This window comes from Cetorhinus maximus, chromosome 2, assembly GCF_964194155.1.
Source record: "Cetorhinus maximus chromosome 2, sCetMax3.hap1.1, whole genome shotgun sequence".
NCBI classification, from domain to species: Eukaryota; Metazoa; Chordata; class Chondrichthyes; order Lamniformes; family Cetorhinidae; genus Cetorhinus; species Cetorhinus maximus.
Genome location: NC_135880.1, coordinates 120559697 through 120582296, shown reverse-complemented (window position 1 = coordinate 120582296; position 22600 = coordinate 120559697). Strand labels below are relative to the sequence as shown.

General features: G+C 41.5%; 1 protein-coding gene across 1 annotated transcript in view; it reads right to left on the bottom strand.

The window, feature by feature from the left end:
- fbn2 (fibrillin 2) overlaps positions 1–22600 on the bottom strand; it is a 401654-nt gene that overhangs the window by 281564 nt on the left and 97490 nt on the right. Inside the window, exon 7 of the mRNA XM_078568999.1 lies at positions 13106–13231. Coding sequence (XP_078425125.1) covers positions 13106–13231 — 126 coding nt within the window. The remainder of the gene's footprint in view (positions 1–13105; positions 13232–22600) is intronic.

Sequence of the window (22600 nt, the reverse complement as noted above, 5' to 3'; positions counted from 1 at the left end):
GAGTAGAACAGTTTTTCACAGCAAACTGATTGAAGCCAAACAGGTAATTACAGCGGAACAGGAAGAAGTGCTTATATAGCTAAGCCAATGGAAGTCAATTTGGAATACGCCAACCAACCAACAGCCGACCTTGCGAGCAACTAACCAATCACATGCAGAAGAGGTTGTGCATGAGTTTTTCAAAACTGCTCTGTATATAAACCCCTGAAAAATGCCCACACAAGGAGGGGGGGGGTGGCGGGGTGCAGAAAGAAGACAGAAGATATGTATCAACAGGGAGGGCTCTAGAAAGATGACAAAAAATATATATATTGAAGCGAAGAGTCCCAGTGAACCAAGCAGGAAGATTTTGGACAAAGATCACTCTGAAGCTACCTACAGTCATCTCAGGTTGACCACTGAGAGGAAACTGTATAATTTCATTGAAAATGTTTTGTTTAAAATTCAATTTTAAACAAAATCCACAAAGGTGTTGATTTAATGTGGGATTGTGTCAATCATAATTCTCGGTCTCTGAGAATTAAGATCATCTACGCTCTACAAAGGAAGTTTAACAAAAGATAAAAGCAAAAGTTTAACAAAATCTTGCTTAAGTTTCTTCTGGCCCCGGATACTATTCACCTAGTTACAAAGCTATAGTGCTTTCCTGCTCAGTGTTAAATAGTTGGGACTGGAACTATTGTTATTCATGTGTAAAAGAGGGCTTCACTGGCTTTAGGCTAATATCTTTGCCACCTACTTAGGAAAGCAGGTTGAAATTGGCAACCATCATCTCCCAGCAGCTTCAAGGCAAGTTAAATAACCTGTGTGACCCTCTACCCCACCCACTGCTTCTCATTCCTCCCTCTTATTTGTATCATCCAAAATGATTCCCAGTTCAAAGGTTCTCTTAATGCTTTGGCAATAGTTAATTGTACCCCAAGTGTTTTCCCATCGTATAAACAATTAAGCTGCCTGTAGAAGAACTGGCAGATAAGAGCTCACCTTACTTGAAGATAACTTAAACAAAGACAAAAATACCTGGAAAAACTCAACAGGTCTGACAGCATCTGCGGAGAGGAATACAGTTGACGTTTCGAGTCCGTATGACCCTTCATCAGGACGGACTCGAAACATCAACTGTATTCCTCTCCGCAGATGCTGTCAAACCTGCTGAGTTTTTCCAGGTGTTTTTGTTTTTGTTTCAGATTTCCAGCATCCGCAGTATATTGCTTTTATTGAAGATAACTTAGTTCAGCAGGTTTTTGATTCTACCTTTGTTCAGAATCTCTTTGATGATATCTTTTTTACCCACGTGATAAACAGACATACAGTCCAGGACTATGTTAAAGTTAAACCTTGATCGGGATGGAGTTAGTTTATTTTAGCTTGATATTAGAGAAGACACTACAATTGGCCTCAATATCAACAATAACTTACTATAATAAAGAAAGTGTGACACCAAGCCACATAAGGAAATATGAGGTCAGATGACCAAAAGCTTGGGCAAAGTGTTAGGTTTTAAGGGGGGTCTCAAAGGAGGAAAGTGAGGCAGAGAGGTGTAGCATAGAAATTCCAGATCCAGGGGCCTAGGCAACTGAAGGCATGGCCACTAATGGTGAAGCAATTAAAATTAGGGATGTACAAAAGGCCAGAATTAGAGGAGCACATATATCATAGAATTTTTCACCAGAAATGGCATTGGGCATACAATATTGGCATAAATACCAGCGGGCATATTACAATCAGGCATGAACAGCTTTCGCCTTTGCTATGAGCAGTGTATTGGGGGGGAAATAAAAAATTAGTGACTGGAAAAGCCTTACAATCAATTGTAGGGTCAGAAATTTTACACTAACCCATGTTTTGTTTAAAAAGGATGTTGAAGCCAATTTTTAGTTGACCTCAGCCTAAGGTTGCATTAGTGACCAGAACTTGCCTCACCAATCTATAGCTGATTCCAAGGGACACTAAGGTGGAAATTGGAGAGCCTACAAAAGCATACAAAATATTCTGACCATAGAAAATTGACTAGAGCCAAGGCACATCTTAGTGACAGGCCAAGCTTCAGCCAAGACTGGACTGAGCCAGAGGTCACAAAAAGAGAAAATCCTGGTCTGCTGTCTATTCTAACACAAGAAAGGTAGCCACTTGATTAAGGTAATGTAGGGTTTCCATGGAACCAATACTGCAGAATGAATCATTCTTCTGGAGAGGCATGGGGATCTTGGGGAGTATAGCATTACAAGGCTCTTTAAAGTGAGGGGTCTATATGCAATCACATCAATGGTAAGGCCTCAACATCATGCTCCTAAACACTAGGATTTTCTTTTTAATGCTCTCCGCCTAACTTTATCTTTCAGCACTTACAATGTCTCAATCAAAATTTATCTCTTCATCTCCGCCTGCTGTCACTTCCCCTAACTTGCTCCGTGTTCATTCAACCTTCCTTCCCCCACCCAGAGAGCACTTTGTGGTATTTTGCTAAGTTAAAGGTTAAATGCAAGTTGTTGTGATATCCTTTCTCCACCTTTGTAATGTTTCAAAGCATGAAATATGATTATCATGGGCATCATTCTTCACACAGGCGGAGCAACAGTCCCTTAATCTGAAGGAAATTGTTAATGTACAAGATTTGTAACTTGGAAGCTATGACATCATTTAAAAGGTTTGCCATAAGTTTTTTTGTAGAATGTTGTGTTCATTAGCATTATTTGAATTGTACTGTAATTTTTAACTTGTCAGTTGCAGGGCTTGAGAGGTTAAACTTGGGCAGACTCAACTATAGTGTACACTTCCCTCTCATCATCTTGAAAATGCTACAAATTGTCAGTAAAGTCAAAGGTCCTTGTAATCATACTGCTGCATTCAATTACACAGCACTAAAAATGTCTAATCTGTCAATGATTTAATTTTACTTGAAAGCATGGAGACCTTTTAGCTTCTAATATTTCCCTTTAACCATTTAGTCACCTGTTTCCCTCAGTGCTAAGATTCAAAGGCATAAAAAAGTCACATCAAGAAAACCATTTTGATGAAGATGCGTAGAGAAAAGTACAACAATTATTCATTTAAAATAAAAATACCATCTTAGGTTAAATCTGGTTCCAAATTTCCCTTGACAGCCCATCAACTTTTCTCAGCTATATGGAACAAGAAAGACTTGATTTCAATCCCAGGCCAGCACCGAATTAGCTGTCATACGGACTCAAAACGTCAATGTATTCCTCTCCGCAGATGCTGTCAGACCTGCTGAGTTTTTCCAGGTATTTTTGTTTTTGTTCCGAATTAGCTGTTCTCAGTAAGGGTGGTAGTAGTGATACGATCGAAGAGCCTCAAAGACCTCAGTTAGTCAGAGGAAAATTAGACAGCTCACTACCTAGTGACCCCTAATAGAAGTGCACAGGTTGCATGAGGACAGAATTTGGCAGAGTTGTCATGTACCTTGTAATACTGGCCCTTAAATCTCACACATGAATAATGGCCTTTGAGAGAAACACAAATGGTGTCTAGTCCTCATACAAGCACAAATCTGGAGCACTGAGGCCAATTTTGGTGGCCAGCATATTGTGCAAAGATATTTCAAAGATGTACAACCCAAACCTGGGATGGACAATTTTTTAGTCAACCTTGGTGGCTATCTGAAACAGGCATTAAGCCACTTATGACTGCAAATGAGGGGCCTACTGCCCTTCAGGAAATTAACATCTGCAGGAGTAGAGCAGGAACTGGGCATGCTCAGCTTCACCTGAAGCAGGTTGAAATTGGGTGTCGTTGAAAAGGTGAGATTTAGTAATTTTTTTTTAAATCACATGAAGTCAGGAACAGCAGAAGTGCTCTCCTGGCTTCATTGCATTCTTGATCGTGGCCACTGCTGGGTGCAATCAGCTCTTCCTCCTGCTGTCTCTCCTTTTCATGGCACTCAACTGATGCTGCTACCATTTTCACACCCAGAATCAGGTACTGACAATGTATAACTTCACAAATTTCATGCCCTCCCCATTGATTCCATCCCCCTCTCTGGCCTTGGGGGTGAAAGCTAATTGATTTCAGCTGATGTTGATTCAAATATGCCATAACTGAAATCATTTTTTGCTAGATAATGATGTTAACTTTGCAAGATGCTTCCTCTTTCACATGAGTATAATGATCCCTTTAAATTACTTCTATGTGAGGATTGCCTCTAACAGTGCTAATAATAATCCCCCTCTGCTCAACTTCAACAATGTGGTTTAGCCCAAATCTCAAAAGGCCAACCCACACTGCCAATGTGAATTATTCCATTTTCACACCACTTATCACTGTGGCCTTTCTGAGTGAGGCTGCCAATATGCCAAATTTATCAACAATTCTGTGCTGTGGACTCCTACCTTCTTGGAGCTGAGTTCATTTCAGTTGGGGCCCTTACAGTTAGTAGAGAAAGCAGGCTTTCATTTAATCATAAGCCAGAGTTTGATTCCAATTCCAACCCAGGTAACTGAAGTTAAAAGGCAGCTCAACTATTGTGCTGCCCAGATTCTGACAATGTTCTTTTTTCTAAATCTGATACTTTATTTTCCTTGGGAAGAACGTACACAGCTAATAGCCTTGCTTAAGTTCTGAATTTCCCTGATGTCCTGCTTGCACTCAGCAAATAAAATTCTTTTCATTTCTGCTATTGCAAATGCATTTCTATGCTTACATTTGTACAATGCAAAAAATATTAAGTGGGGCCTCTGTTTTCCGAACCATAGGGGTAAAAAGAAAAAAAGTGTGAATTCTTGAACCTAGGGTTTTCTACTTGGGCACTCGTCAACTTGCAATTTTCCACCCATTAACTTCGATGTGCACAAAATTAGCAGGCCAGGTTGGTGGACCTTTGAGAAGACAAAAGACAGGCTACTGTTTGGGAACAGGCTTTCGCCTGGTGACATCTTAGGGCAAACTTTCTTTTTCATTGCTCCTGGAAAATACTCCATTAGAAGGTGCCGCAAAGAGTAAATAGGAGCAAGGTATCAGCATATCATGTGTCTGTCCTACAATGCTGCCCCAAGATTTCTGGCACTTCCCCCAAAATAAAATAACTGGGTCTGCCCCCATGGAGTAGATATTATGATAAGGTTGGAGAGGGCTTCCTATCACAATTTTCTCTCTGTGTTGGGGAGCACCCAAACAGACAGGCACCTTAAGAAACCTAATGATGTGCCTCGTTGCTGGAATCTTCGGTGTCCTGAAGGATCTGTGGGAGTTACATTGACAGCCTGAAAGGAATATGTCATCAGGAAGGTGCCTTAGCTGAAAGAAAATCAGACATACATAGGTGACAAACTTGGTTCAGTGGCAGCATTCTCACCTCTCCGCCATAAAGTTGCAGGTTTAAACAGCACACCAGAGATTTGAGGACAAAATTTAGGCTGACATTTTAGTGAAGTATTGAGTGCTGCACTGTCAACGGTGCCATGTTTCAGATGAGACATTTCTGCTCTTTCACGTAGGTATAAAAACACAATGGCATTAATCGGAGAAAAGCAGGGGAGTTCTCCTTGTATTCTGTATTAATTGTATATTAATTGTGTTTCATTGTTTGCAGGTTGTGGGCATTTACTGGGGAGTCACTTGTGCTCCTATAAATAAAAACAGATTGAAACACTGGGGTGTGGGTTAGGAATGCATGTTTGGAATGTATATTTCTTTGAATACAAGCTTATAAAAAATTTGTAAAGTTTGGCTAAAGTCCTATCCTTCATCACCTGCTTTTCTAGAACAGAACATGCTGGTCAACATTTATTCCTCAATTAATATGACTAAAAAAGATAATTTGATCATTTATTCTTGCGATTTGTGGTATCCTATGTGCAAATTATTTGCTACATTGCAACAGGGGCTATATTTAGAAGTACTTAACTGGCCGTCAAGTTTTTTGTGATGCCCTGGTAAGCTGAGAATTAAGCTCTATAATTTTCTATGACATGCAGATAGCAAGGCCAATATTTATTCATGAAGTTTTAACCAAAACTGTGCCTGTAATCAGGCAAAGGTTTTACTTATTTAGTTCACGTTCATTGACCAAAAACCCTATTGAGCATATGTTGTCAGTGGTCATTTTCCCACAGACTCCAATTTATGATCCCTATGTAGGTGAAATTACAACTGCTAAAGAAAGGATGACTTATTTGTCTACTGAGGCAAGGGTGTTAGTTGATTAATATAGGATAACAAATACGGAACAACCTTTGACAATGGGAATGTTTATTCTGCAAATGACCCTTATTTGAAGAGTGCTGGTACTCATTTTACCTTAGATGGGAATGGAAATTAAGGTTCATGACACTGCATTAAGGGTTCAGTGGGGATATCCCTTTTAAATTCTGCTTGTCATGCAGAGGCACTTTTTTTGTCAACAGAGTCATTTCTTTAGGCGCCATCATCAAAACAAGCACATATGTCACTGATTTTAGAGATATATATGTTTAACTCCAGCTAGAAAAACAAGGTTTTGACATCTCAGCTGTGAAAGAGAGGGTACTTAATCCAGGATCAGTTTACTGAAAAAACCTATTCAACTTCAAACTAATTTTATGCAAAAAAAAGATAAACTAAGATTATCTTGTATCCGTCAATGTTTCTTAACCTATCTTTGAATATGGTTAAAGGCTTATGTGACCTTATAGTATTTTGGAAAAAGCTATGTAGCATGAGCTGTTTGGAACAGCAACTGCCCACAACCTCCTCTATCGATCAAATCCTATTTCCTCGCCCCAAGCTAGGTGACTGATAAAGGGAAGGCTCATGTTCAAATGTGAAAACATACTTTAATTATTAAAATAGTGAACTGGATTTTTAAACAAACCCAAAAATAAAATGTCAAAGAGTTCATCTTCTAACAGTGAAAGGGTGTAGACTGAAGCACAATGGGACAGCAGCCTAAATGTGAAAGACAATCATTTTTAAAAAGATTTGTATTTATATAGTGCCTCTCATGGCCACAGGACATCACAAAGTGATTTACAACCAATAAAGTCATTTTGAAGAAGTGTAGTCACTGTTGCAATGTAGGAAACATGGCTGCCAATTTACACACAAGCTCTACAAAGAACATAAGATCATAAGAAATAGGAGCAGGAGTAGGCCATGTGGCACTTAGTAGCTGCTCTGCCATTCAATAAGATCATGACTGATCTGATTGTGGCCTTAACTCCACTTTCCTGCCAACCCACCATAATCCTTGACTCCCTTGTAGGTCAAAAATCTGTCTAACTTAGCCTTGAATATATTCAATGATCCAGAAATTAATCCTCGTCTCCCAGTTAAATGGGAAACCCCTTAACTTTAAATTGTGCCCCCTAGTTCTAGAGTCCCCCACAAGGGGAAACATCCTCTCAGCAACTACTCTGTCAAGGCCCCTCAGAATCTTATAAGTTTCAATAAGATCACCTCTCGTTCTTCTAAACTCCAATAAGTATAGGCCCAACCTACTCAACCTTTCCTCATAAGACAACTCCTTCATCCCAGGAATCAGCCAAGTGAACCTTCTCTGAACTACTTCCAATGCAAGTATACACCTGCATAAGTAAGGAGTACAGTTGGAGCAAGACTTCCCTACTTTTATACTCCATCCCTCTTGCAATAAAGCCAACATTCTATTTCTTATTTACTTGCTGTATCTGCATGATAACTTTTATTATTCACATATGAAGACACCTAGATCCCTCTGTGCCACAGCATTTTGCAGTTTTTCTCCCATTTAAATAATATTCGGCTTTTTTATTCTTCCTGCCAAAGTGGAACATCTCCCACATTATACTCCATCTGCCAATTTTATTTCCCCACCCACTTAACCTATCTATATCCCTTTGCAGACTCTTTGTATCCTACTCACAGCCCGCTTTCTTACCTCTCTTTGAATTGTTAATAAATTTGGCTACAATACCATCAGTCCCTTCGTCCTAGACATTAATATAGATTGTAAATAGTTGAGGCCCCAGCACTAATTCCTGTGGCACTCCACTAGTTCAGGTTTGCCAACCTGAAAATGACCCATTTATCCCTACACTCTGATTCCTGTTTTAGCCAATCCTCTATCCATGCCAATATATCACCCCCAACACCTTGAGCTCTTGTGTAGTAACCTTTTATGAACACATTATCAAATGCCTTTTGGAAATCCAAATACAGTACATCTACTGTTATCAAAAACAGAAAATGCTGGAAAAACTCAGCAGCTCTGGCAGCATCTGTGGAGAGAGAAACAGAGTTAACATTTCAAGTTGAATATGACTCTTCTTCAAAACACTACATCTATTGGTTCCCCTTTTTCCACCCTACTTGCTATATTCTCAATGAACTCAAATAAATTTGTCAAACACAATTTTCCTTTCACAAAACCATGTTGACTCTGCCTTATAGTATTATGATTTCTAAATGTCTTGCTGCTATCCTGTCAGTAATGGATTCTAGCATTTTCCCAATTACAGATGTTAGGCTAGTTGGCCTAAAATTTTCTGTTTTCTGTTTCCCTTCATTCTTGAATGGAGGTGTTACATTTGCAGTTTTCCAGTCCACTGGGACCTTTCCAGAATTGAGGGAATTTTGGAAGATTACCACCAATGCATCCACTATCTTTGCAACCACTTCTTTTAAAATCCATGGGGCAGAAAATTACGCTCAGCGGGTTTGCGTGCGCACAACCTGGCCGAGCGTAAAATGACGCACGATGACGTTGGGCGAGCGTCCCGACGTCATTGAGCAGTCCCGCGATATTTCTTTCAACAGGCACGTGCCATAGTTGGCAACGCATCCGCCGACAATTAAAAGGCCTATTAAGGCCATTAAAAAGTTAATTCAATTCAAATTTACGCTACACGTCCAACCTAATGGTTGGCAGGCAGGCAAAAAGGCAAGCAGCCTTTACATTTTTTAGGAAACCTCAACCTCATTCATGGGCTGGATGAGGTTTCCTAAAGCAAATAAAAATCACATAAAAATTTTACACTTGAATTAAAAACATGTCCCTGCTCATGTGACTTTGTCACATGAGACAAAGACAGCTGATATAAAATATAAAAAAACTTTGAAAAAATATCTTAAAACTCTCCTCTTAACCTTCTCTTCTCCAAGGAAAACAGTCGCAGCTTCTCTAATCTATCTACATGACTAAAGTTCCTCAACCCCAGAACCATTCCCATGAATCTTATCTGCACTCTATCTAATGCCTTCACATGTTTCCTAAAGTGCGGTGCCCAGAATGAGATGCAATACTCCAGTTGAGGCCAAACTAGTGTTTTATACAAATTTAACATAACCTCCTTGATCTGTTACTCTATGCCCCTATTAATAAAGCCCTAGACAAAAATCTTTATTCTTTGGACTCTAAATGACTTTGAATAACAACTATTAAGCATTGCAATAATTAATTTTGTAATAATGCACATTGCCAATATGGGGTTTTCTTTCAAAAATGTGCTATAATGGTGAGTTTGAACATAACGTTAGAACATAAGAAATAAGGAGGAGGAGCAGGCCATTTGGGCCCTCGAGCCTGCTCCGCCATTTAACAAGATCATGGGCAGCATTTTGCTCGCTGATGCGTAAAATGTCGCGGGATGACGTCGGGCAGAACCCCCAACGTCATCCCACTACATTTAAATTTTCAGGAAGGCGGGGGCACAGCAAAATCAGCTGCGCAGCCGCCAACCTGTCAATGGCCAATTGAGGCCATTGACAGGATCATTAAAACAATTAAAGGACCTGACCGTCCAACCTTAAGGTGCCCTGGCAGCTAATAGATAACACATGAAACCTCATCCAATGATGGGATGAGGTTTCATGCAGGGTTTTTTAATTTTCAATAAAGTTATTATGTCAATTATGAACATGTCCCAACTCATGTGACATTGTCACATGAGGGGGACATGAGGGATTTTTTTTTTTTCTATTTTTAATCTTTATAAAAGTGTAAGCGATCTCCCTGAGGCAGCACTTTGCCTCAGGAAGATGTGCGCTCTTTCGTGCGCATGCGCGAAAGAGCGCAATCTCGCTTTTAAGGAATCCCCCCCGGCTGCACAGGAAGCGGATAGCGCTTCCCGCCGGATGACACGCTGGGCGAGCCTTAATTGGCCCGCCCACATAAAATGGCGGTGGGGATCGGGTCTCCGCCCGCCGGAGATTGGGTCGGGCCCGCCCGCCTGACTAGCAGAAAATTCTGCCCCATGGCTAATCTGACTTTTGGCCTTGATTCTACTTTCCTGCCTGCCCCCTCCATAACTCTTGAATTGTACAGTCATAATTCATGAAAGTAGTATTGTAACTCACTCCCAGTTTCATTTTGTAAACAACAGATTCCAAAGTAGACAGCTGATATAAAATGTAGAAAAACTTTACTACAAACTTACCGTTACACACTTTTTGTATCGCTTCTCTTTAATGTGCTTATAGGCAGATGACACAGTTTCAGCCAGCACACCACAAAGTTTACAGGTGTACTTTGCAGCATAGCAGCTTCAGTCAGGTTTTTTGAGTCTGAAAACGCCAGCTTAGTCAGAGCGCTAAATTTACTGGCACTCCTCGTAGTTGGGGCACACTTTGCTGGTTACAGGGGAGTTGGGGATCTTTCCTTTATTGTGAAAGGAACAATGTGGTGTTTTTTTGTTCACTCTTTATTGAATGTTCATGTTAGTGTTCAGTGTTATACTTGCCACTGTGTGAACCTGGCTGAACTTGCAGGCTCAGCTGGCCCTCCCTTCTATGCATTTTGAAGGACATTGTCTGAGATCACTCTCAGCAGATTTAACTGAAATGTTGTAGGTGAACTCAAAGCCCTGTAAAGACTCTGCCAACCCACACCCTGAGGTGGACACACATTTGGACAGTACTGACACTGCCCTATGAATTTCTCATTTTCTTACCTTGCCTGACTGTCTCCCCACCACCCTCCACATCACACCCAGGACACCACACCCTTCCACTTCAGTCCTCCATGCCCTTGACCCTACTCCACAATGCCCCCCTCACTACTAACTCACATTTGCCGGTCTTAAGCCTCCATTCAAGCTGCTATTCTCCTATTACCCTCTCTTGTGCCATAGAGTTAACAGGAAATCCCGTGACTTTACACACAACTGCACAAAATCGACTGGTGCACACCACTTTGAAACAAGCGTGAACTAGGTACTGTGATATTCTTGTGTGCTGCTGACTTTATCTTGAAAGTAGGAGGGAATTTTTAAAAAGTTTTGCACTAATAGGTATTCATGGTATGCAAATTTGTTACAAGTATGAATCCATGACAAGCCAGTGTAATGTTCGACATGCCACAAACGCTATGGTGCCTTTGTCTCAGCTTCTCAACCCGCCGTCGGGAAACTGAAATTTTGCATCCCGCCTAAATGATTCACCGTGCACTCCCACATTTCCCACTCTTTGGACTCCATAAAATCCTCCCAATAGTTCTAAAACAGATATGAGGAAGCGCAGTAAGTGTATGCAATAATCTGCTAAGTGGGACAGTACAAAACAATCAAAGCACAACTGGTCTGTTTTGTGGCGGCAAGGACTGGTTTACTCTATTTTTACTTCAAACTTTTTTGGGTTCAGCATACTTTCAACTATCCTAATATCAAGATAACTCCGCAGCATGACCAGGTCTCAGAACTCTCTTCACTTTGTTTGGGATTACTGATGTTATTATATGACTTCACAGAGTTCAGAAGGCAGTAGAACAATACTAGATTGTGACTAAAGCTTAATTCCCAATCAACTTTAAAAAGCAGTAAATGAATAAATAAACAATGCAATGACACAACATAAATTTCACTGAAGTTAGTAACTGTCTCAAGCAAGTAGAAAGTAAGTTGTGACTGTTATACTATGTATTCTTTCATGGCAGCTTATTTCCTTTTCCCAACATGCACAGAATCTATATGGATCTATATCATTCTGCAAAGATTTAAGACAGATGCTCCTGAGCAGGACAAACTGCTGGCTAAAAATGACCAGGACTAAGCAAATTCAACAAAAAAAAACTGCTGAACATAATTTGAGCCAATTCCTCAAGCTGTTTGGAATCTGTTAAGACAATTAACTAAACTAATTGGATTGGTTGTGGTGTTGCCATGGAGAATGCACCAAGGAACCATGGCTTTGTTTAATTCAAAAAAGGTGCAATGCCTGGACATATTCCTTCTGCCTGCAGAGGACAGGCCCCTTAATATGAACATACGTAGCTTCTAGCAAGCGTAAGTGAGCCACATTGCGAGCTCAACTGATAATCTGAAATTGGTTGATAGTGTAATTCTTAGCACACTCCATTTGCAATGGCAACACCGCGACCAGAGTGAACTTTCCAACCAATCAGTGCCCTTTTCTCATGCAATATAAATTGTTGCTCCCTTTGAATTTTGGCATTCTTGTGCCTGTCCTGGTGAGGGCAAGACAAAAAACTTTTGACAGCATGTCTCTTCTTTCAGCAATATTCAAGTGACTATATGGAAGGTGCTTGAATTTTACACTCAAAGTTTATATCATCTGGACCCCTCAATAACAATACTTCCCCACCTTTCCATTCTTATATGCATAATATGTTAATTTCTAAAATAAATATTTATGTAACCTGTACATTCTCACATCAGAGGTTGCCAGTTATTTTCCTCCAGGCAAACATATATTGTGATGCTGCACTAATGGCAGAACCATATTTTTTATATATTAGAAATTACATCCTTAAATATGCAGAAAACTGACCTAAACCAACTCTCTTAAAGAATGGAGCAAAGCAACTTCTGTATATGATACAAACAATAAAATAACAGGGATAAACAACAGATGCATCTATGGACCCCTTACTGAGATTCTTCATTGCTTTTGGCATTGTATGGACACTCATAATTGTGCCAACTGTATTGGATCAGAACCAACTCAGGGCTATGTGTATGTATCCACAATTCAACCCTGACCATTTATTATTCCACAAAAAAAAGGTATAAAGTACAAAAGGAAAATAATGTTATTTTTCCAGTTCTGAGTTTGGGTAACTTTAATCACTGGAGGAAAGCTCAGCAGCTTGTCATATATAAATTGCGTTAAATTGATGCTACCTGCTGAACTGCAGTAATAAAAAGACTACATAAAATCTCTGAGATCATCTGCTTACCTTCACATTTCTGAGATATTTCACTCTGTTTGTGACCAGCAGGACATTTGCATTCATAGGAGCCAACAGTGTTGACACAGTTTCCACCTTGACACATGCCTGGGATTGCCTGACATTCATCAACATCTGGAAGAAGAAAGCACTTCAGTTAAGTAAACTGCAAATCAGTCAGACTGCACACATTAGCAACATCTGTCTTCAGTAAACACTGCTGCAATAAGCACAGCAGCTGCTGGGTTTGAAGAAAGAGAAAGAAAAAGTATTCTGTGAGATTATCAAGCTTGTTGGGTCAAAACTGTAGGATTCATAATACATTTTCAACTAGATAACTTTCAGATCCAGTTCAAGCCTAAATTTAATAGATTTTTAAAATTAATATATGAAATGATTTATACCAAACATATTCTACTTTCATTTCTGAGAAAATGTGCTTCTTTTGTGGAAATCCTTCACCATTTATAATAGTTTCCATCAGCAAGGTTATATCTACCTTGAGCAGTGCTGGTTTTCTCTAATATTTTGAGTGCTTCTCTGCATGTAGAGTTATTTTAATGACACAAGCGCAGTGGCTCTATGCCTTTCAGAGGAAACCAGAAGTCAATGTTTCCTCCAATGCCCACATGTTCATTGCTGATTTTGGTCTCCTATTTATCACGCCACCCTTTAATTACACCATCCACATATATGGGGCCAGTTTCCACAGGTGCACCAGTGGTGCTCAGTTCCGCTATTCTACCTCTACCATAGACTCCAGGTAACACTTGCCAATTGCTTGAGCAACAGCAAATCTGGGATGAGTGACATTTTAATCCAGCTCAGTATCAGTAAAATTGAAGCGTTACATGGCTCTGGCTTAGCTCCATTAGTCTTCCCAGTTTCCCTGTCAAGTTATTCTTGTAGACACGACCTTTCTGAATTTTCTACCCAATAGGCAGAATTTTCTGGCCCTGCCTACCGCCGGGATCATCTGGTCCTGTCGAAAGTCAATGATCTTTTGGCTGGGCTGCCAAACCTCAGGCGGCAGGTCCCGCCACAACAGGGCTGGAAAATCCTGGCTATGTCTGGTCTATCATCAATATTTATTTCTTTCACCCCAAGAAACTGGTTTGCTATGTCTTTGCCTCTTCTATGCAGGTGTAGGGACAGAAAAGTGCAAATTGGGAGACCAAATTGAAATATGAGATACAAAGTCATTCTGAAGACCAATTAAAGCTGCAAAAGGATACTAATAGATGGAATAGGTTTCAGGTTTGACTCAATGGTGTTATGCTGTAAAACTGATGGTGGATTTATTTGGATAAATGTATGAATTTAGCTACACAACGTAAGATGATCAGTAGCTGACAGTTTTGAATCAGAACCTCTTACTGAAAACTGTAAGTTTGTAAACCAGTTAATGGAAACAGTCATTTTAAAAATGTATTCATTGCGGCTATAACGAAAGGGGGTGTATCCAAGGGAAGAAGCAGAGAGCTGTGCCATCATGGAACTTGAGCAATGTTACAAAAAACAAAGAAACTGAAAGTAAAGTTCAAATTGCCACACAACAATGTCAGGTCTTTAAAGCAGCAAGATCTTAATTGCAAAACGAGATCTGTCACAGCATTGTTCATAAGTGGTCTAGGGCACAGTAGTGATGTTTACCTGTTACAAGGGACGTTTTCCCATCTATACCTTTAAACAATCCATGTGAGAAATGATCTAATTAAGCAAGTCTGGGAAATTGAAGCTACTTGTAAAATCTGAGGTCAATTAGAAGGCAGTTATAACTGCTTGCAATTTCTAGCTCTAGGTTATAAGAATCCAGCAGGAAATGCCTGCCTTTCTTTTCTGATTTTTTAAAAATCACATTACTTTGGATCTGTAACAAAGTGTGATATTGTGATATCTGAGTTGTCCTGGATATGTAATTCTTATGTGCAATAATAATAGATATTGTTATATAATATCTATTATATAGATATATATAATATAGCATCTTTATTTTTGTAAACATTTTCATGTGATGAATTCATTTACATCAAAATGTGTCAGTGCATTGCAAAAGCAATGTCACCATTCTGTTCTTACTTCCTAAAGAAAACGCTGTGCCCCTCAGCATGCTACATAAATATCAGTGTGTCAAAGAATAGTTACGAAAAATTAAACAGCTGTAGTGGTCTTAAATAAAGACAATTACATGGGGATAAAGAGAGGTTTGGCTATAGTGAACTGAAAAAAACAGGTTAAAAGGTAAGACACTGGAGAAGCAGTGGCAGATATTTAAGGAGATATTTCATAACTCTCAATAAAGTTATATTCCACTGAGGAAGACAGAAGACAGAAAAAGCATCCCAAGAACAGCTGCAAATCAAGAGGCAAAAGAGAGGGAGGAACCTAGAGCAATCACTATCACTATGAAAAAAGTAATGGCAATGCAAATGGGTCTTAAGGCTGCCAAGTCCCCTGGACTTGATGGCCTGCATCCTAGGGTCTTAAAAGAAGTGGCTGTAAAAACAGAGGATGTATTGGTTGTAATCTTTCATAATTCCCTAGATTCTTGAAAAGTCCCAGCGGATTGAAAAACCGCAAAAGTAACACCTCTACACCTTTGCTCAAGAAAGGGGGAAGACAGAAAGCAGGAAACTATACACAAGTTAATCTAACATCTATCATTGGGAAAATGCTAGAATCCATTATTAAAGAGGTAGCAGCAGGACATTTATAAAATAAATACAATCAGACAGAGTCAACATTGTTTTGTGCAAGGGAAATCGTGATTGACAAATTTATTAGAGTTCTTTGAGGGTGTAACAACCAGGGTGGATAAAGGGGAACCAGTTGATGTAGTGTATTTGGATTTCCAAAAGTCATTCAATAAGGTGCTACGTAAAGGGTTACAAGGAGATCAAAGCTGGGAACTAAATATTCAGGGGTATGTGATTTTTCGAAAGGGCAGGAAGGAAAGGGTGGTGGGGTAGCTTTGTTAGTCGAGATGGAATAAGTACGATAGCAAGAAATGATCTTGGGTCGGAAGATATGGAATCCATATGGGTGGAGGTAAGAAATAATAAGGGGAAGAAGACACTGGTGGGAGAAGTCTATAGGACCCCTAACAGTAGCTATGCTGTTGGACAGAGAATAAATCAGGAAATAATGAGGGCATGTAAAAAAGGCAGTATATTAGTCATAGGTGACTTTAATCTCCATGTAGATTGGGAAAATCAAATTGGCAGAGGTAGACACGAGCAAGAATTCATAGACTGTATTTGGTACAGTTTCCTAGAACAATATGTTGTGGATCCAACCAGGGATCAGGCTATTTTGGATCTGGTAATGTGTAATGAGGCAGGTTTAATAAATGATCTTAGAGTAAAAGATCCCCTAGGAAACAGTGACCATAACATGGTGGAATTTAGCATTCAGTTTGAGAGTGAGAAACTTAGTTCAGAAACATCTGTATTCAACTGAAATAAGGGTAATTACAAAGGAATGAGGGCAGAGTTGGCTGGAGTGGTCTAGGAAAGGAGTTTAGCAGAAAAGACGGTTGATGAACAATGGCAAACATTTAAGAAAATAGTTCATGACTCACAACAAAGATATATCCCAGTGAGGAAGAAGGATTGTAGGAAGGAGATAAACCAACCATGGTTAACCAAAGAAGTTAAGGGTAGTATCAAAGTGAAAGGAAAAACATACAAAGTGGCAAAAATTAGTGGTAAACCAGAGGATTGGAAAGTTTTAAAAACCAACAAAAGATGAAAAAAATAACAATAAAGAGGGAGAAAATAAACTTTGAGGGTAAACTAGCAAGTAATACAAAAACAGACAATAAGAGCTTCTTTAAATATATAAAAAGGAAGAGAGAGGCAGGCCAAAGTCAATACAGGCCCCTTTAGAGAATGAGGCTGGGGAAATAATAATGGGGAACCAGGAAATGACAGAGGGGTTGAATAAGTACTTTGTATCAGTCTTCACGGTAGAAGACACTAATAGCATACCAAAAATACTAAATAATCATGGGGCAAAACAGGGGGAGGGAATAAAAACAATAACTGTCACCAGAGAAAAAGTACTAGGAAAACTAATGGGGCTAAAGGACAATAAGTCCCCTGGGCCTGATGGGTTGCATCCTAGAATATTAAAGGAAATAGCTGCAGAGATAGTGGATCCATTGGCAGTAATCTCCCAAGAGTCCTTGATTCTGGAAAAGTCCCAGAGGATTGGAAAACTGCCAATGTAACACCCTTATTCAAAAACAGAGGGAGACAAAAAATACAGGTAACTATAGGCCAGTTAGCTTAACATCTGTCATTGGGAAAATGTTGGAGTCTTTTATAAAGGATGTAATAGCAGAGCATTTCGAAATGCATAATCTAATCAAGCAGAATCAGTATGGCTTCATGAAGGGGAAATCATGCCTAACAAATTTATTAGAATTCTTTGAGGAGGTAACAAGCAGGATAGACAAAGGGGAACCAGTAGATGTAATATATTTGGATTTCCAAAAGGTGTTCGATAAGGTACCACACATAAGGCTACTTAGTAAGATAAGAGCCCATGATATTGGCAGTAGTATATGAGCAAGAATATAGGATTGGCTAACTAATAGAAGGCAGAGAGTTGAGATACGAGGGGCGTTTTCAGGATGGCAATCTGTAACTAGTGGAGTGCCACGGGGATCAGTGCTGGGTCCACAATTATTTACAATATATATTAATGACTTGGATGAGGGAAATTAATGTACTATCACCAAGTTTGTGGATGACACAAAAATAGGTGGGAAGGCAAGTGGTATGGATGACACAAAGAGTCGACGGAGCGATATAGACAGGTTAAGTGAGTGGGCAAAAACGTGGCAGATGGAAAATAATGTGGGGAACTGTGAGGTTATGCACTTTGGCAGGAAGAATAGAGCAGCTGAATATTATTTAAATGGAGAAAGACTGCAGCACAGAGGGATTTGGGGGTCCTCATGCATGAATCCCAAAAAGCTAGCATACAAGTTCAGCAGGTAATATGGAAGGCAAATGGGATGTTGGCTTTTATTTCAAAGGGAATGAAGTATAAAAATAGGGAAGTCTTGCTAAAACTATACAAGGCACTAGTTAGACCACACCTAGAATACTGTGAACAGTTTTGGTCCCCTTATCTAAGGAAAGATACATTGGCATTGGAGGCTGTCCAGAGAAGGTTCACTACGCTGTTCCTGGCGATGGATAAATATTCTTATGAGGAGAGGTTGAGTAGATTGGGCATGTGCTCATTGGAGTTTAGAAGAATGAGAGGCGACCTTATCGAAACATATAAGATTCTTAGGGGGCTTGATAGGGTAGATGCTGAGAGGTTATTTCCCCTTGTGTGAGAGTCTGGGACCAGAGGGCATAAGCTCAGAGTAAGGGGGTGCCAATTTAAAACAGAGATGAGGAAGAATTTCTTCTCTCAGAGGGCAGTCAATCTGTGGAATTCTTTACCACAGAGGGCTGTAGAGGCTGGGTCGTTAAGTATATTCAATGTTGAGATAGACAGATTTTTAATCAGTAAGGGAAAGAAGGGTGATGGGGACAAGGCAGGAAAGTGGAGCTGAGGATTATCAGATCAGCCATGATCTCATTGAATGGTGCAGCAGACTTGAGGGCTGAATGGCCTACTTCTGTTCCTGCGTATTAGGTCTTATGGTCTTAACAATGGAGAAGAGCATGGAACAATCTAAAATACAACTTCTAAATTGTAATTCAATGGGATGAGAAAATGGAATCATTCCATCAAGAGTAGCAGCTAAGGGAACAAAAGCCAAGGCTCTTTGGATGACAAAGGCGATAGAGAATATGAATAAAAAAGGAGGATGGGTGATGCATATTATGCTTAACTTGTATAAAGCTCTGGTTGGCCACAACTGGAGTATTGCATCCAGTTCTAGTCATCACACTTCAGGAAGGATGTAGAGTCCTTGAGAGGGTGCAAAGGAGATTTACCAGAATAGTTAAAGGGAGGAAGTATTTTAGCCACAAGTTTAGATTGGAGAAGGCTGTTCTCCTTGGAGTGTTGGAGATTGAAGGGAGATAGGGAGATTTCATAGAGGTGTACAAGATTATGACAGATTTGAATAAGGTAGACAAAGAAAGGCTGTTCCCATTAGCAGATGATACAAGGACCCGGGGACACAGATTTAAGGTTCTGGGGAATAGATAGCGGGATGATAATGAGGAAGAGCTTTTTATAGTGAGCGGTAATGATCCAAGCAGGGGCAATCATTTCTACTGGAGGGGCTCACTCCTCATGGATCCAGTAGTTAAAGTATACCTGGAGGTTGCACTATGTGGCGTGGGCAGCCTCCCATTAATTGGCCATTTAAGGGCCTTAATTGACCCAAGGGTAGACAGACTGCCTGACAGCTTCCCGGCCAGTGATAAAATTCCATCAGAGGTGGGTAGGCAACTGGCATTGAATCCCCTGCCATCCCACCAAATTTTACCTGCCACTCCACCCACCTGCCAGCCTGCTCCTATGGTGTTGGTCGGGGGACATAAAATTCCAGCCTAAGGCTCTATGACAGTATGACTGAGTCAACGACTGGGATTTTCTTCGGCCGATCGTGACGGGTGTATTCATTGGCATGATCAGAGAATCTCGAGGGAAGGCTCTAGGCACGTTTCCCGGCGTTGTGAATCCAGGAAGAAATTGTCCCCTCCCTGAGACAATGGAAGGCCACGTTTCCCACCATCGAAAGTCAGGAACTTAATCTGAATCCATTCACATATCATTCTGGCTACAAGCGGGAATCACCCCCCCGCCACCCCCCCCACCCCCCCCCAACCCCCCCCCTCACCCCCACAACGTCAAATTTAAAGCCGACTCCAGTGTGATTTTACAACGGCGTGATTTACAACTGTTTTAAAAGGTGTGCACCTGGCGGCCTGAACTTCAAGGGGAACTTGGAGGTGAGTGTACACAACTTTGCGCAGTGCTCACAATGATCCCAATGCAAGGAAGTATCGCGGGGACTCACACGCAAGACTCCACAGCAGCTTCTTCATGGCTGGCTTGCAGTACCGGGGCAAGGGTGACAGTGCCGGGGTTAAGGGAACCGCGGGGCAAGGGCTACAGTGCAAGGGGGAGTCATGGCAGTATACCCTGAAGTTTGAACACAAACACATGCCAAGGTTGGGGGTGGGGGGGAAGAAATCGGCCGGGCAAGTGCCAAAACATGTTAAAGATGAGCACTCTTCCGCAGCTGAGAGCGTTTAGCTTGAGCTCAATTGGCATGCCTGGAGACAGCCTTGTCAAGCAATTGTGCCCACTCAAGCAGCACTAATTTCTGACAGTGCCAATGATTCCTCCTCTACTGTTAACCTCTTGCGCACACACTTCAAACTCAAATGAGTGCTCTGACGCTGCAGAACCATTGCACGACTGGGCAAGCTTGAGGATCCTGTTGGGAAAGGGGGGCCATCGAACGGAGGTGTGCGCTCCTAGTCCCTTGCATTATGTTTCAGCTGACATTGAAATTCACCCTCATGATACAAGCAAACAGCAAAGCCTTGGAGTCTAGGTTAGGGAAATGCCTGCATCTGAGATGAGAGTTCAGAATGCAGTCGAGTGGCCAAAGCTGTCGCCATTCGGTCATGTGGTGTGGGGTGGTGTTGGGTGTGGGCATGGTGAATCATCATGTGCACTAAATACTGGGCATCCATGTGATGGCCTGGAATGTCTGGCATGTGTTAAGGGTCCTTGAGAGGCAGCTGCAGGCGATGACTTAACCAAGAGTGGTCTTTAGGAGACAATTGCTGTCCTTTGCATCTTTGATTTTGATACTGCAGTGAGGAGACCATCAGGAACATGGAGACTGGTGATCTCGCTGTCTGCCTCATTGCTTATAGGCAGGAGAGAAGAAGGAGAAGAATGCAATGGAGGCACCTGGCTCGCCAAAAGGAGGAGCAGAACCCTGAAGACCAAGGGATGGCACAGCCTCCTCTGCAGAGGATGAACCCCACAAAGCCATCGTTCGTAGGCACAGCACTAGAGCCAGGGTCTATAGACGGCGCATGTGCTACCTGCAGATGAGCAAGAACCAGTGTCGCCAATGCCTGCGCAAATCGAGGGAACTGACCGAGCATGTATGCCACCTTCTGCAGGATTTGGCACCACGAGGACTTGGAGGGTGTCCACTGTCAGTGGCAGTTAGTTACCTAACTAGCAGCTCAGTTTCTACGGCAGTGGCTCCTTCCAGGGTTCCACTGGGGACTTTTGCGGGATCTCGAAACTTCCACCAACACGTGCATCCAGGAGGTCATGGACACCTTTTTTGCCAAGGCACACAATTTTGTCAATTTCGACAGATCAGGCAAGCTAGGGATTTGGGATTTGCTGAGATTTCTGGATTCTCACAGGTGCAGGGTGCCTTCGACTGCACTCACGTGGCTCTTAAATCTCCCTGGCAACAAGCAGTCCAGTATGTGAACTGCAAAGACTTCCACTCTCTCAATGTTCAGCTGGTCTGCGATCATAACAAATGGATCATGCAGGTATGTGCAAGATATCCCGGAAGTGTTCGCGGCTCATACATCCTCAGTGGATCTCAGATCCCTGGCATCTCCCAGGGACCACATAGGATGCAGGGTTAGCTCTTCGGGGACAAGGGCTACCCACAAAGGACGTGGCTGATGACACCCATGCGCCGGTCTCAGGCTCCTGTCGAGAAAAGGTAAAATGAGACTCATGCCGCAACCCGGAGTTTGGTTAAGCACACCACTGACACCTTGAGAATGAGGTTCCGGTGTCTGGACAGATCTGGCTCAACACTCCAGTACAGTCCCCAGAGGGTGTCACACATCTTAGTGGCTTGCTGCTTGCTACACAACCTGACTATGTAATGTGGTGAGGGCCTGGATGATGAGGAGATTGAAGAACTGTACGTTTCCTCTGATCAGGAGGAAGTCGAAGGGGATGAAAGTGATGAGATCCTGGAAGGCGAAGCAGGCAAATTCATGTGGCCCTCATTGCCACAAGATTCCAGGAGGATGATGACAAGATGCAGTGAGGACACTCCTGAGATTTTCACATTGCACCTGGGAACATCTGACACCCGTCTGGCTGAGGGCAGCACACATACACTCTGTGATCATATGATGGAGTCGCTGCTGAGATACAACGGGAACGTGGACTTAAGGCCAACTTGATCCTTTGACAGGCTTCATCACCTGTTCCCTTCAGCGCCACACCTTCACCTGTCAGGAATGGTGATGAGATGGGGGGTCAGCCCTGCCTCTAATGTACTGAGAGCAGACAGAGAACATCACGGAACCCAGTGATGCTTGGGTACTTGGAATTCTTGCAGCAAACACAAGCCACATGGAGGTGCACGTATCACTAATCTGGAGAGTGACTTTGAAGCTGGACAATCACTGTGTTCAGAAGGTTACACACTGCACAGAGGAGAGGCCCTGGACTGAGACAGTAAACTTCATTTTATGCAGGAAGCAAGGTTTCATATCTGATTGACATAAACACTGCTCA